Source organism: Sinohyriopsis cumingii, chromosome 12 (assembly GCF_028554795.1).
Source record: "Sinohyriopsis cumingii isolate HCF-2022 chromosome 12, ASM2855479v2, whole genome shotgun sequence".
Taxonomy (NCBI): domain Eukaryota; kingdom Metazoa; phylum Mollusca; class Bivalvia; order Unionida; family Unionidae; genus Sinohyriopsis; species Sinohyriopsis cumingii.
The window spans coordinates 15,309,244-15,325,323 of NC_142972.1; the positions used below are offsets into that span (position 1 = coordinate 15,309,244).

General features: G+C 37.1%; 1 protein-coding gene across 1 annotated transcript in view; it reads left to right on the plus strand.

Annotated features, from left to right (window-relative positions):
• Nucleotides 1-16,080, plus strand: part of LOC149786029 (E3 ubiquitin-protein ligase rnf213-alpha-like) — a 598,535-nt gene that overhangs the window by 30,985 nt on the left and 551,470 nt on the right. Inside the window, exon 6 of the mRNA XM_089976317.1 lies at nucleotides 9,619-9,815. Within this exon, the coding sequence (XP_089832443.1) occupies nucleotides 9,619-9,815 (197 nt within the window). The remainder of the gene's footprint in view (nucleotides 1-9,618; nucleotides 9,816-16,080) is intronic.

The following is a 16,080-nucleotide window of genomic DNA, read 5'->3' on the forward strand; positions in this document are numbered from 1 at the left end:
AAATCATTCAAATTGTACCAGAAACAATAAATTTTATTATATCTTATTGATATTTTTATTGAACTGTCAGTGATATTACAATCACAAAATATCACTATATTTTCAGTCATTTAACTTTACAGACACACAAAAGCCAAGTCCTAATTATGCCTTCTTTAACTGATGTAAATGACTAAGTTCTTCATTCCGCCTAGATGTTGGTTAGAAAATAAACTAAGTCCAGATTCCTCCTTTCATATAACAGATGCCAGTGACTAGGTTCCTAATTCCACCTAGATGGTGGGTGGAAAATCAACAAAGTCCAAAATTATGCCTGAAGATGTATTTATAGCAGGAATTTAACAAAAGTCCATCTTAGAGTTAGTCAGACTCTTAGATGGATTCATCTTTGACTTTTCAAATTTTCCATGTCTGCCTTTGCATTAACCAGATTTTTAACATTTTAGGCAGATTCCGCCTGGAGTCTGCTTAAGTTCCAGGTGGAATCTGCCTATTTATTTCGTACGGGATGTAAGACATTCTGTGCTTATTTTGGTATAAAAAAAAGACACCATGATATTATATACTTATATAACATTATACTCTCTAACCTTATTCTTGTATAAGGTAAGATGCTCTATGCTTATTCTGGTATATAGTAGAGATCCTAATACATAGTAAGAGATCCTAGTTTCTGCGTTCTCTCAATTGTGACAACTTTACCATGAAAATGAAGTTTTCCTTGTCCCGAATTGTCCGCCTGGCTGCTGTATAAACAAATGATTAATTAGGAACGAAATTCTCCCTCTAAAGGACATTACCGTACACTGTAGTATGGCGATATGATACGCGCCTGTCTCAGTAAATCTAATTAATGGTTGTCTGGTCTCAACTAATGTATTCTTGTTAGATCGACATAAAATTTGCCACTTCACATAGGCCCCTCCTTGAAGAGTAAAATCAGGGATTTTGCTCTCCAAATTTTTGGAGATCTAATCTTATTCAGTTACACGACCTCAGGTGAACCCTTCACCTCAGACATCCCTAGTCTACTTAAGCAGTCAGCTCCTACATTCTCGCTGCCTTTAATGTATCGTACCTGGACTTGGTACTGCTGTAGAAATAATGACCATCTCATTAGTCGTCCATTTGTCAACTTAGCTTGAGCTAAATAGGCTAGTGGTTGGTGGTCAGTTTCCAAAATAAATTTTCGTCCATACAAGTAACGTTGAAATTTAGTTATCCCAAAGATAATTGCCAAGCATTCTTTCTCAGATACTGTATAATTGCGTTCTGCAGTCGACAATTTCCTGCTGCTGTAAGCAAGTGGGAATAAGCTTCTGTCATGCTCTTGTAATAACACTGCCCCTAAACCTCTATCACACGCGTCAGTACGTAAGACAAAATCTCTCGTTACATCAGGCAATTTCACTACTGCGTCTGATGTCAGTCTGTCCTTTAACGTCTGAAATGCTCATTCACATGCGTCTGTCCATACAACTTTAGTCTGAGCTTTTTTCCAAGTTAAGTCAGTTAAAGGGCTTGCAATAGCACTGAAGTTAGCAACATATCGATGATAATACCCTGCCAGTCCCAAGAAAGATCGAACTTCCATCTTAGTGGTCGGTCGTAATGCGTTCCTAAGTTGGTCGACCTTTGAGCTATCTGGGGTTAACGCGTCTTCGCTGAGGGTATGACCTAAGTAGGTTAGTTTTCTAAACCCTATATGGCACTTAGATGGTCGTGCGGTCAGTCCCGTTTGTCGAAGTCGCTCCAAAACATTTTTCAGTAGAATGATATGATCGTCCCAAGTAGCTGTCGCTAAGAGTAAATCGTCCATGAAGTTTGAAACTAAAGTCCTTCTTAATGGTTCAAGTAGTTTTCGCACCATACGTGTGAAGACACTCGGCGCATTCTGGACCCTGAATGGCATGACTACCCACTGGTAGGTCCCATCAGGAGTTGCAAAGGCGAGTTTTGCTCTGTCTTCACTTCGAACTGGTATTTGTTAGTATCCCTTGGACAGATCGATTTTCGAAAAATACTTCACGTTGGTCACCCCGGCAAATATGGACTCAGGGTCAGGCAAAAGTTCCATTTGAAATTTCGTGATCCTGTTCAACTTCCTGTAATTGACGCAAAATCTGTGTGTACCATCTTTCTTCTGCACCAACACAACAGGAGAGCTATACGCCGACTCCGTGCGTTCTATAACTCCCAAGTCTAACATAGCTTGAATTTCATTTTGGACAGTTTCTAATTTTGCATAGGGTAGTGGATATGGCTTTAACTTCACTGGTTTCTCATCCAGTAATTTCAGGGTGAACTCCTCCAACTCCATCTTGCCAGGTCGTTCTGTCAAGATGCTTGAATAATCTTGGAGTAACGACTCCACTTCTTTTGTTGCTCTGACGTTAACGTCCCGTCAAGTACAATGTCGACGTAGGTTTCTTCCCTCGTCAAAGGACAACTAGGGAGTACTTCCGCCTCTCCTCTGTTGTCGTCGACTTCTTCGTTTCATTGCGAACTTCACCTCGCCGTCTGGCATTCTCCGTATAGACGCATCCTTTGCGTACCTTCGTACATTGTTGAGAGACAAATCTTCCTCATGAAGTTTCCTCAACTCGCCAGGTAGCAAATTGTCTATGGGCGAAGTCATGGGTTGTAGTGGCTTTGACCCTGACCTTCGCTTAATAGCCCTCGTCTCAACAGACCCGATGTATACAGGTGTACACGTCATAGGGTTAGGTTGCGGCAACACATACCTACACCCTAATATTACATCATGAGACAGTCCCGACTAACAAGCTGCTTGAATTCGTCCCTTTACATACGGCGAATCAAGATCAATGCTAATGACCGGAAGCGAATCCTTTGTCTGGTTAGCAAACTAGACTTCAACCGTCTCGCCTGTATAATCCCCAGGCTTGACATTCTTACTATCCACCAAGGCAGGATAACTGCAGCCAGTATCATACAGTACGGTTGCCCTCTCACCGTTAACCATAGCTACTGCTGTATTAGTCAACTCCACTGTTTCTTATCTCTTAACAGTATTCGGAGTTACCGAATTAATCATTATCGGACGATACTTCCTACAATCCTTAATGATGTGGCCTGGTCTGTTGCAGCCGTAACACACTGGCTCACCTTTCCTCCCCGTGGCATCTTTCTCTACCCCCTGAGTCTTCCCCGACCCACGGAAATGTTCTCGGCAGGGAAGTCCGGCCCCTGGCCTGCCACGATTCTGTCCATTCCGTCTTTGGGGTGCCACCTCAGTGGTCTTTCTATGCTCGCCAATTCCAGGTTGGTCCCTGCCACCCCAGGTGGTTGGACGCGAGTGCGTGCTGTCATAGCGCTCGGCCATCACGCTTATATCATCCAAGTTCGAGAACTCACGCTCCGCTAAAAATACTATTAAATCCTTCCTGTACGTACTTAAGATGTGCTCTTTCAAAATTTCTTCGCCTATGCCTTCATAAGTTAGCGCGGTGCCAGACATTTTCATCCATTTATCAAAAATTACGCGTACATGGCTATGGAATTGCACGTGCATTTCGGTAGCTCTCTTCGACGATTCTCTAAAGAGTTTCCGGAACATTTTTGCCGACAGCTTATAGTGCCGTAGTAGCGCTTTCTTCAGAGCGTCGTAGTCGTCTATCTCCTCCGGTGTCATATTGTGGTAGACATCTTTCGCGGCTCCCTGTAAGAATGCTGAAACATTGATAGCCCACTGGTCTCTGGGTAGCTGATGAACCAGTGCCAACTTTTCGAACTGTGTCAGAAAGTTGTCAACAATTTCGTCCTTGTCATTGAACATGGGCATGGTGATCTCTATTGGTCGTCTGTCTTCAGATCGTCTACTTGTAGGCCCTGGACGTTTGTTCAGATCTTCACCCCTCCTGAACTCGGCTTCGATCCTCAGTCTCTCCATGGCTAACATATGTTCGCATTCTCTGGTTTCCTCCTTGGCCTGCAATCTGGCTAGTTCGAGCTCTCGTTCACGCTCAGCTGCTTGTCTGTCTTTCTCTCATTCCCTTTCCTCTGCCTGCAATCTGGCTAATTCAAGCTCTCGCTCACGCTCAGCTGCTTGTCTGTCTTTCTCACGTTCCGCGGCTAATTGCTTCTTGTGTTCCCTAACACTTCGTTCAACAAATTTAGCTAACTGGGTCCCGTCGTAACCTAATTCCTCTTTTCCTATTGACTTAAATTCCCTAACTAATTGTCTGTCTGTCGCCATCCTGGTCTACTTGTAAGGTGACACAAAAATTAAGTCTTTTACCTATAACTTAAGTTTTACTGCCCTATTTGAAAATAGCCCCTCACGTATTTATCATATGCCTGACTCAGTTAAACCAGACGGTCCCTGTACCAATCAATCAATAAATAAACGTGCAGTACGCAGCTGGAATGCCTCCCCAAATTAGTGCAGCGCTTACCCACTAACAGGGCATAATTTATTACTGCGGCTTTGCCTAAATATCTCTTCTCACAAGAGAATGCAAAGGAAATTTTCCATTTTGCCCCACAAATTTAGAATACGACTTGATAGCAAAGGTATGTGTCTCAATTCTTACAATATTCTCATCACAATATGAAAAGAAATGGCAAGAAATTTGCATGCACAATATATATATATATATATATGTATAAACAAAATAGCAGACAATGACTCGATTCACTCTGATCCTTATTTCTTTTAGTAATAATGGAATTATTACTAACTAGATACTGATTTTGTTCTATATTTGCTCAGACTCTTTTACTCGAATGAAAATGTTCTTATATCCCGGACGAAAGCTCCCAACTTGTTAAAATGGGGGTAGAATTGTCCCTCCGTATTTGGTTTTCATTATCTAGGGGTTGACCGCCCTTGCTGTTATTGCCTGGTTCGAGTAAATATAAATATAAGTGGTGAAACTTATAGGTGGAATAGATAGAGATCTGAGCAGGTATATAGAACAAACCAACACGAGCCCCCGTACATATAAACAAACAATTTAATCAATTACATACAAACACTGTGAAAATTCATTACATCAGGAATGTAGTCTGCTTTTAAAAATTTAACTTTCTCTGAAATACAAAGAAACGCAAATAGATTTAAATAAAATAGTCGATCTGTTTACTGATAGATTTAGTTTATCATAGGATTGAGTGGACAATCAAAGTCAACGTCTTGTATGATTTCATAACCTGCTCGTCCTCAGTCCGTTTTGCTTCCTCTATAGCTGTTCAGACCCTTGGATCTCAGGATGATACTTTCTACCATCCGTCTCAGGATACTCTCAGAATACGTCTTCAGAAATTAATACGTCGCAGGATTGCGTCATAGGATAATCTGTCTCATATGTCCCATGCGTCCCATATGTCTCATACGTCTCAGGAGCTATTTTCTCCCTTTGCTTTCAACGTTCCTCCCTCTAATCGGTAAATTAGTTCGTCGGTTCCTTTCGACAATAGTCCCGTTTGGACAACAGTTGTTTTACGGAAATTTCTTGCAAATTTCTGGAGTCGTAACCTTTGGGTCTCCTCTTGTAGGAAAAGCTTAGACTGATTAAAATTCGATGCGGGCGATATTAAAACCTATGAAATTTTGTGTTGGAACACGCCTTCTCATTTAACATACCAATCAGAATCAAATATCTCTGCCGCCTTTTTCAAGAGTCGCCAAACTCAGGGTCAGCTTGACCTGGTAGTTTGAGTAACAGAGTTTCTGTGTTTTCTCAATTGTGACAACTTTACCATGAAAATGAAGTTTTCCTTGTCCCGAATTGTCCGCCTGGCTGCTGTATAAACAAATGTTTAATTAGGAACGAAATTCTCCCTCTAAAGGACATTACGTACACTGTAGTATGGCGATATGATACGCACCTGTCTCAATAAATCTAATTAATGGTTGTCTGGTCTTAACTAATGTATTCTTGTTAGATCGACATAAAATTTGCCACTTCACAGCATATGATTAGACTTTTAGCCCTATTCTGATACTGGATAAGACAATCTAGCTGTATACTTGCATAAGATTAGACTTTGAAGAGTTATTCAGGTATAGGCTCTTAAGTACAAGAACACCTTTGTAACAAAATCATATTTTATGTTATGAGGTTATGTACTAGAGAATTCAAAATCCATTCTTAAAAAATTGCAGGATAATGTATACATATAGTTGAATTGTAGTATACATATATATATATATATATATATATATATATATATATATATATATATATATATATATATATACACACACACACACACACACACACACACAGAGTAGTCCCCCTCTTGAATGGGCCCCCTGACCAGCGGCCACCCGCTCCTTTTGGCCAGAATCTATTGGCACCGACGCATTTGTGCTCAAAATACCCCTCATGAAAGGCCACCCAGCTAACGTGACCAGCAGCCATCATATTAGTGCAATAATATAAAATTTACCCCTCACAAGCGGCCGCATTTTATTTTCATATGTATCCAGAACCAGTATTTCATTCATAACGTGTGTTAAGTAATCCGATTTCTGTTTCCCAATGTCAGGTTTTCGTTACTTAAAGAAGTGTTGACTAAAGTACATGTACCACTAAGGTTAATATATAATTTATGCCTCACAAGAAGCCACATTTATTCCATAAAGCTGAGAAAGACTCAAATTTTAATCCATACAGAAAGGTAAGTACATGTAATCCAATTAGCCTTACTGCTTTGTTGTCATAAGATGTCCGGTTTAGTCACTCTGATAATTGTTAAGATTACAGTTATTGAACAATATTAACAGCTGAGAAATGGCAGCATCGATGTACAATACACAAGTCAGCAGGAAAATGGTTTGATAGCCTTTATGGCTTCCCTTAGTAAGATGTTGAGCTTGTTCACTTTGATAATTAGTGGCTATTACTACTGACAATAATTGTCAAGATTACAAATCCTAATGGCCATGAGGTCAAATCTGCGTGATGTTAATAGTACATATCAAAACCTTTTTGGCTTCTCTCACTTAGTGTAAAGAAATGTATAAAAACAGTACGGTACCAGACTGTGACTAATGAATCACGTGACAAGATCACTTCCTTTAAAAACACATAGCAATTTGTTTAGATGCATAACAAATTGTTTTATCAGTACTGTAGTTGGCAACATGAATAACTTACTGCATAAAGATCAACATATCATCGAGGAAACGAAAAGTTCTCAGTTTAGAAGAGAAAGTGAAAGTAATTCTCTGACCGAGAGGTGAGGGGGGTCAAGGATGCTTGCAGAAAACTAATGTTGGAAAGACTCATAAACAATATCATGAAAGATAATGAAACAATTCTGCAGAAGTGGGAAGGTGAAATGGAAGGAGAAGGGAAGACTGTTTGAACAAGGAGATGTTTGTATCCTGATTTGAATGAGAAGAAAAAGCAACAATTTTGTCAGTTGAATTGGGACATGATGACTTTACTGCAAGTAACGGATGGTTGCACAGATTTCAAGTACGACACAATATTAAGTGTTCTGTCCTTAGTGGAAAATCAGCTGATGTTAATAATGAAGTTGTCGAAGATTGGAACAAAAGACTAAATGATATATGCAGGGGATGTGACAGCAAGGATATTTTTAATTGTGATGAGACTGGTTTGTTTTTTAGACTGGTACCAACAAAGTGACAGATGATGTGATCTGTACCATAATTATAAAGACAGTTTTAAAACTATATCAATGGTTATTCATAACATTCTTTTGAAAATGATGAAACCATTTGTTTTACATTTATTTCACAACATGCATGTGATTTTTTTTAATGAAAATTTTAAATGTTTTAGAATTAAATGTGCTTGTGACTTTCTTCATATGTATTTACTATTCGCATTTGTCATCTTCCTCAAGAAAGGCCACCCTCATTATAAGGCCACTTCCCTGCTGCAATAGGGGTGGCCTTATAAGAGAGGGACTATTGTGTGTGTATATATATATATATATATATATATATATATATATATATATATATATATATATATCTATCTATCTGTGTGTGTGTGTGTGTGTGTTTATTGTAAGCAATGATTCAAGCTCATATGGTTTAATATACTGATTGGATGCCTGGTATTAGAGCTAACACATCCACAACTATGTAAAATCTTACAGAATTCTCAAGTCACTCAGATATTGAAATTTCCAGAAGGATATAATTGTTTATATTACATTTACTAATAAGGTAACTTTTTGATTATGTTTGCACATCATTTTGTAGCAAATTTGCTGAATTATTTGTTTACTAACCTTGTAAGAGTCTCAAATCATCAAAGTATATATAGATACAAATTATATGATGTGGAGTACCTTAAACTCAGCATGATGATTATTTTTGCTGCTTAACTGCTACAGAATGAAGAATGATGACTCTTCTGTGAATATACAGAAAAATAGTTGAAGAGTTGAAGAGGATGCTGTAAAAGTTCCTTTTTAATATATGCCATAATAATTATTCTATCCAGTTATATCCAGTAATAGTGCTCCTGAATATTTACAATCACTATTCCAGTAATGACTACCTGGCAATACTCCCCACCTGTGATCCATGTCTACCATGTGATTTATGTCTACCAAACAGTATAAAATTTCCAAACCAAGTAAGGAATTATTTAAAAAAGTTTCCAATACTCTGGAACTTTGCTCTGGAATAGTATTCCAGTTGAGATTAGAAATGCCCACTCTATTTCCTTCTTCCAAACCCAGTATATCCAGCGGCTTCAGAGATGCAGTTAAAATATTAAAAAATTCCTTGTATGAGGACCTCAAGGTAGATTAGTTCTTAGCTAATTGTGTTACCCTCTTTAAATAAAGTCATTATTATTATTATTATTATTATTATTATTATCCTGTTGGATGACTTTTTGATCCAAGTCATAAGGGAATCATCAAGGATTTTAACATCACTAATATTAGCACTTAACCAAAGTTATAAAACTTCAAGAAGTCCAAGATTAGCAAAAAGCACTTTGGCATCCTCAGCAAAAGGCACATTGAAAATTCATGAATCAATCTCAAATCATCAAAGTATATACAGATACAAAAATATATGCACATGACATAAGTTTTGTATACTATGTAAACTCAGAAATGTGCCTAACTTTTCAGGTATTACTGTTACATCATTTACAGAAGTTAAAGGTATCTTGTGATAAAGATGCAAATAAAATAAGAAATATGGTTTATACCAGTAAACTGTCCCATGCAATAGATGTAATTTTTGTTGAAAGTTTGTGGGAAAGCAAGATGTAGCAGTCACTTGCCTGCATCGTGGTATTGACATCAACAGTTTCTTAAGGTTTTGGTAATGTTTATTATTTTTTTGCATATACTTCTTAAATTAAACAACTTGGTGGATTCTCATTATTCTTGGATCAACTCATTATGAAGCTATAACAATTTATTCTGTGACACACATTCTTGCCCCTTTGACCTTGGTGTCAAGATCACAGCACAAATCTAGGAATGCTTTGATTGTGTGCTTGATGTGTAATACCAGTGGGCAATATGCATGAAAATGTAAGATGAATTTTATCAAGAATAGAGCCAGTAGGTTATTCTGTATGTACGGTATGAACTCCGTAGTTTTTAAATAATGATGTTTACTGGTATTTGTCCTTTTCATTGCAGGCTCTTGAAAGATGATTTTGTAGAATTACTCCTTGAGAGGGATATATCTAAAGAGTGCTTTCTTCATTCAAATAAGCGGATTGAATACAAATATGTGGTGAAGAAGAAAAGTGCAAAAATGGATCTCTGGGAGTCGTACAAAACCAAATACACAGAAAACAGGACAATTGCTTTGAAAGAGAAAATGATCGACATAGGTTTGTATACAGTCAGAATTAGAAGAATGACACTAAATTAGGTAAATTTTAAATACGAATTAACTTTAAGATCAGAAAATGTATTCCTGATAGAATGACAACCATTACTTTCAAGTTAGTGAATGTTGTTGCTATCAGTTCTATCCTTCTTGAAAATCTTATTGCTTCTCCTTCTGAAAAATATGATGGGTTTCAGTCAGATTTATGACAGGTAAATGGTCCCATTTAGAAGGTGCTAATCTGATGTGTTACATGGCAAACAAAGGGGTAATCTTGAGAAGCTTGTTACAGTGACTTCTTAATGTATAGTGATACCAGCTTAAAGATTTCTTTTGATGATTAGTTGGTTGTAAATTAAAATGGTGTTGAGTGATGTTCAACATAATCATTATGATGGTCATCTAGAAAGTTTTGTCATGGCTACTTCTCCTGGATGATCATATTGACATTAGGTTTTCACTATATTATGATGATGCTAGTATAACTTCCAAAATATTGATATAGGTAGTCCTCCTGGATGGATGCTAATAACTGCAAGTGTTCTTTTATTTAGATAGTATACACCTCTCCCTTGATAACTCATGCACAATAGGGTCCAAAAACATAGACTGCACTATAAGTGAGGGTGCAAGTTACCGAGGGACCTCCCAAAATATCCACTAGACAATCAAGAAAACTGGGTGTGGGTGGGAACTGGGCTGTTTAATGACTGAATTCATGTTTTATTATTGTGTTGAGAATAATTGTCAATAAAGCACTTTTTCTAATGAAGTCGTTCATTATTCTGTATAAATTACATTTATTTTCAAAATCTCTGGCATCTGAAAGATCGTAACCTTATTCCAGCCAGTTTAAACAATCCTCATGTGTACATGAAAATATTTGTGTATTACATCACTGCTTTTAAATTTCCAGGTCCTATCTGCCGTTTTTGACAATATAAAACGAGCGTTGTATTAAAATTTCAGTTAGAACTTTGATTATGATTTTATCAATTTTTGGGGTATTTTCTGGTTTTAAAAAATGGGATCCATGCCTGACCCTGTGTTATAAGTGGGTTTTCAAGATGTCACATTGCAAGTTATCAAGGGAGTGGTGTATGTAGTTGGTCCTGAAGGAAAATGACGCTGTTTTGACCTCCAAAAATGGCAACCATTGTGGCCATCTAAAATATTTTATCACTTCGCATCTTGAAGGAACTGCGACATGGACATGGAGGTTTCACTCAGATACGTTTACCCAAGTCTAATCAGTCCAAAATGAAAATGATACAGATGTGACTATTAGCATGTCGTTATGTCGTTGCTATTGTGAATGAGCCTGAAACTACTCCTATTTGATCATTGCGGACAATTTGTAATGAATGACTTTATTTGACCCATTTCATACAGTGTAGGATTCCAGTCTTACTTTTCATTTGTAAAGTGATTGGGAAGTCGCACTATTCTTGTAATATGTTCACTACATTCTATTTATCATTTTATGGAAGTGTACATCTCACTGTACATCATTATTTTATGTAATCTTTTTCAAAGAATTGTAGAAGGTGCACAAATGTTCTATGTTGCAAAACCAGCATGAGTTGAACAAAAACAAATCGAAACCTTGGTAAAAATTTGATATAAAATTGAGTTTTACTGTGTGGAGATCAAAATGGTAGACAGTAACGAAGACGCAAGTGATGGTAGTGATGTGGATGCCAATTTGGATGAAATTATTTACATTTTCTAAGTTTGGATTGTGTAACAGGATTCTAACTGAATGGCTTTTTGGAATGAGTGAAAATACAACTCAATGTGAGTGAATGGAAGTTTATGAAATGAAAAGTAAATATTCACGACAACACATCCACAGGTAGACTCAAAAAACCATCCACTAGATATGATATAAGACTGCCCTACAGAACATGTTATCAAAAAGAAAACAGATTCATTTATATAAAAACAAAATATGAATATGTGAATATGATACAAAGAAATGAGTATGGTTCACACATCCACACTATCTATGTATATATATATATATATATATATATATATATATATATATATATATATATATATATATAATGAAATGAGTATGATTCGCAGAGTCATACGATACAAAGAAATAAGCATGGTTCATACAAGCTTATGTCCTTGTAAACATAACACAGAATATACTGCTCTTATTCAGAGTTAGGAATTATATCAATATTCTTTGCCCTTCTCCAGAATCATACAACCATATGCCCTGGAGAAATGATCATGGCTGATACAGCCATATGTCCTTGTAAATATAAGACAGTGTGTACTGTCATTATTCAGAGTTCAGAATTCATATTACTATTCTTTGTCCTTCTCCAGAATCTGGAATTCCTATCCTACACGTCCAGTCATGTAGTAACCCATACACTGTCAGTTGAGTTTAGTTCAGTGGTTACGCTGGCAACACTGCAGGTCTTGCTGTCATCATTCTGGTTCTTCCATCTAGCTATAAATACACCAAACTGGTCATAATAAGATATAAACTAAGTGCAGAGAGGAAATCCATGAATACCATATGACAAAATAAAGCTCTAAATGATGAATTGTAACAGACCAATAATTTCCTATTGTTTTAAATCTGAAGACTGAAAAATAAAGATGGTATATTAATGGGATTCATTTAAAATATATATATAGGCTTACAAATTTAATTGTATATTATTTATCACTTACCCCTTTGGCTGCAGTAAGTCATGACACACATTGACAAGATCCGATGGATCATTGTGTCACAAAAGACAATGTGTGTTCTGTAAATACAAAAAAAGAAAGAAAATGCACCTGTTCACATTATGCTGTTTGGGTATCTTGCCACGAGCAACCTACATTGACATCCATGTATTGCCCAGTTGCCCGAAAAATAAAAATATGAACTACCCTAGGTAACGCTGTATGCATCTAAGAAAACAATTACTCAAATTGTTCGGGGCCCCAAGTGGCCGAGTGGTCTAAAGCGCTCACTGTTCCGGATCACTGCCATCTCACCTCTGTCTGTGTGGGTTCGAGTCCAAGGCTCGGCTAGTGTGGGTACGTGGGAAAGCCTGTCAGTAGCTTCTCGTGGGTCAGTGGTTCTTCCCTGGGTTTTCCAGGGTTCTTCCTCCACCAGTTATACTGGCTGCCATGTATAGCCTATCTTGTGCTTAGAAATGGCGTTAAACCCATACAACAACAACAACAACAACCCAAATTGTTCTAAGGCATTACCAAGTTATTTTCTTGCCTTATTCCGTGACAAGTTTGATTCTTGAGTGCAACAAATTGGACTGAGCTGATGATGACTTGTTTGCAGAAAATTTAATTTTGAAACTGAATTTAAAAGTGCAGAGATCAAACTGGCAGAAGTATTGAAGGGTCTAGTAATGTGCATGCCATTTTCAATGAAAATATGGGCACTTTTGGTTTGGGGGAATTAAGCAATGGTGATCATGACTATATTGAAATGAACTGAGTGAATGCTATTTAGCTAGGTGTGTATTTTGACTCAGATAATAATGATGATAAAAGCTTAAGTGGTTTTCATTTAAACATTTAACCTTTATTTTGATTTGATATGGAATCAAGCTCATGGGCAACAGTTTGTTACAGAAACAAACTTATATACAGAAGAGGTGCACCTACCCTCTGCACCAAAATTGACACCAATTAATATTCCATTTATGAAATCATTTGTAAGTTTATGTGTTTGTATTGGTATTTTATGTCTCTCACACATAAATAACTATTGTGGACAGGAAAAAGACAAGGATGTTCAAGACTAATTTCAATATCATTATGTCCCATGCTCATTTCAATCAAATATGGAACTACTTGCCTTTTACACAATTTTGAATTAGAAATATGAAACACATTTTTTGAAAAGCTTATAAATATAAATATATGTGCATCCCTGGAAATGGGCCAAAATAAGCCCAACAAAACTCTGGTAATTGTACATTAGAATTTATTATGGTATTAAAAATACTGAAACAAAATGAACAACTTTGTCAGCTTTACAGGAAGAATCTGTTCTGCTTGCTTACCAACTCTCATGTCAGTAAATTTAATCAAACTAATGTCTGGACATTCCAGGTAAATTTTTTATTATTTTTCAACATCTTAAATGGTGTACAATTCTCCATATTCTATATGTTTAATTTATAAGGTAAAATGAGTATTTCAGAAAGAAAAATTGCATTCAAAGTAAGTTTTAAAAGAAAATATAAAGTTTGATTTTTACTTTGCTTAAACTTTGCTTTTAGATGAATTTTTTTACATCTGAAAATTTTAAATGAAAATATACATGACTTTGTAGAAATGTTTATGCTTTTAAAATATTTATAAATTTGCAGTATTATTTGAAAAACTTGTCCTGTAAGGACTCTCTCATACTGGTCACTGATTCAGCAAATTTCCAGTTTTTCACAATGCCTCTCTGATTGGACTTAAATATGAAATGGGTTAAAGAGGGTGCAATAGTTTGTCAATGAAGTCATCTACCATGGGGCCCACATACAAAGGAACATATATATATATATATATATATATATATATATATATATATATATATATATATATATATATATATATTAACATACACAAATATTTACACATGTACTATGTGCCTCATACCACACTCGTATCTGTTCACAGATGCATCACATTCCAGTTGGAGCATGGCTCATTTAGAGCCAGAGAGCATAATTCTCCATGGTTCTTGGACTTGGGCAGAATTGTCTCCACTTAAACAACCTAGAAATGAAGGCAGTATTTCTAGCACTGTAAGGGTGCATCAACATAATACTGGGCTGATGTGTTGTTTTATCTTCAGGCAACATGTCCCTTGTAGCATATTTATAACATCAAGGAGACACATATGCCCCTTCTCTTTGCATGGAGGAATGGAACCTTGTCATCTGGGCATCTTCGGAGAATATCACAATCCGAATTAGCCACATTCTGGGCAGGATAAACGTATTAGCGGATTTTCTATCCAGAACAGACCAAACTGTCATCACAGAATGGTCTCTTTACCACTCTGTAACAGAGTCCCTGTTTTCCCTCTGGGAAAGACCTCTAGTGAACCCGTTTGTGATCAAGCTCAATTACAAGCTTCCATTTTGTGTCTCTCCAGTCCCAGATCAGAGAACATCGGCAGTCGATAGATCCAGCATCCAGTGGGATCACCTATTTGCTTATGCCTTCCCACCCTTCCAACTGCTACCACAAGTTCTGCAAGTCCAAACTTCCTCTGCTCAGATAATTTACATTGTCCCATTGTGGCCCCAGCAGTCATGATCCATTGATCTCCTAGACCTGTTGATTAATCAACCTAGGTCTCTACCTCTCTGGAGGGATCCCCCTTAGCTTCATTGCTGGTTTCTTTTTGTTCCTCTGTAAGACCAGAAGATGTTCAGTATCATTCTCAAGAGCTATTGAGTTTCCATCGCCTTGAAGCTCTTGTCAAATATCTTGGGTTCCAGAAACCAGTCTTCTTATGGTCATTAACCAAGCCTTATGTGAACCATTGAGTGAAGATTTCTTTCAAAACCTCGCACTCTACTGTGTTCCTATATGCTCTAACTTCTGCAAGACAAGGAAGTGAGATTCATGGCTTGTCTATTTACTCTGGCTGTCTCTGGTTTCTAGTGGGTTGTACCTTCCCATTAGGTAGGTTGTGCATGGCAACAGCAGGTTGCATCTTCTCTTAGCAAGGTAGAACATTATGACAGTGGGTTGCACTCTCCTATTAGGGAGGTGGAGCAATGCAGCTATTAAACTGTATTGTTTTGGATGATACTAATTTTAATTATGCAATACTTACTTGCCTGTGTTGCAGAATGCCCTCCTCCCACCCCACTCTGATGTCTTGCATAATTGTTGTTTGTGAAAAGATGACAGATAATGTCTACCTTCTGCATATAACCATGTGACATACTGCGTGAAATAAGAGAGTGGAGTGCAAAAGGTCATTCTGACTTTTTCTTCACTCTGTGGGAGGATGTATTCACATCGAACTGATGGTGAGTTTTAGGCACACAAAATTTGGTTAGCTACAGTATTGCATAATTAAAATTGGTTTACCCCTCTCAAAAAAAAAAATACATATCTCTTCCTGTGTGCACCTATTGTGAGAAGATATCTCATGTTTTTTTTCTTCTAAATGCTACAGATTGGAAAATAAGCAAAAGAATCGAGACAGAGCTATTCCAAATTCTCTTGTTTCTAAAATGTCAAGGTCATGATCATATATTGGGGGAAAA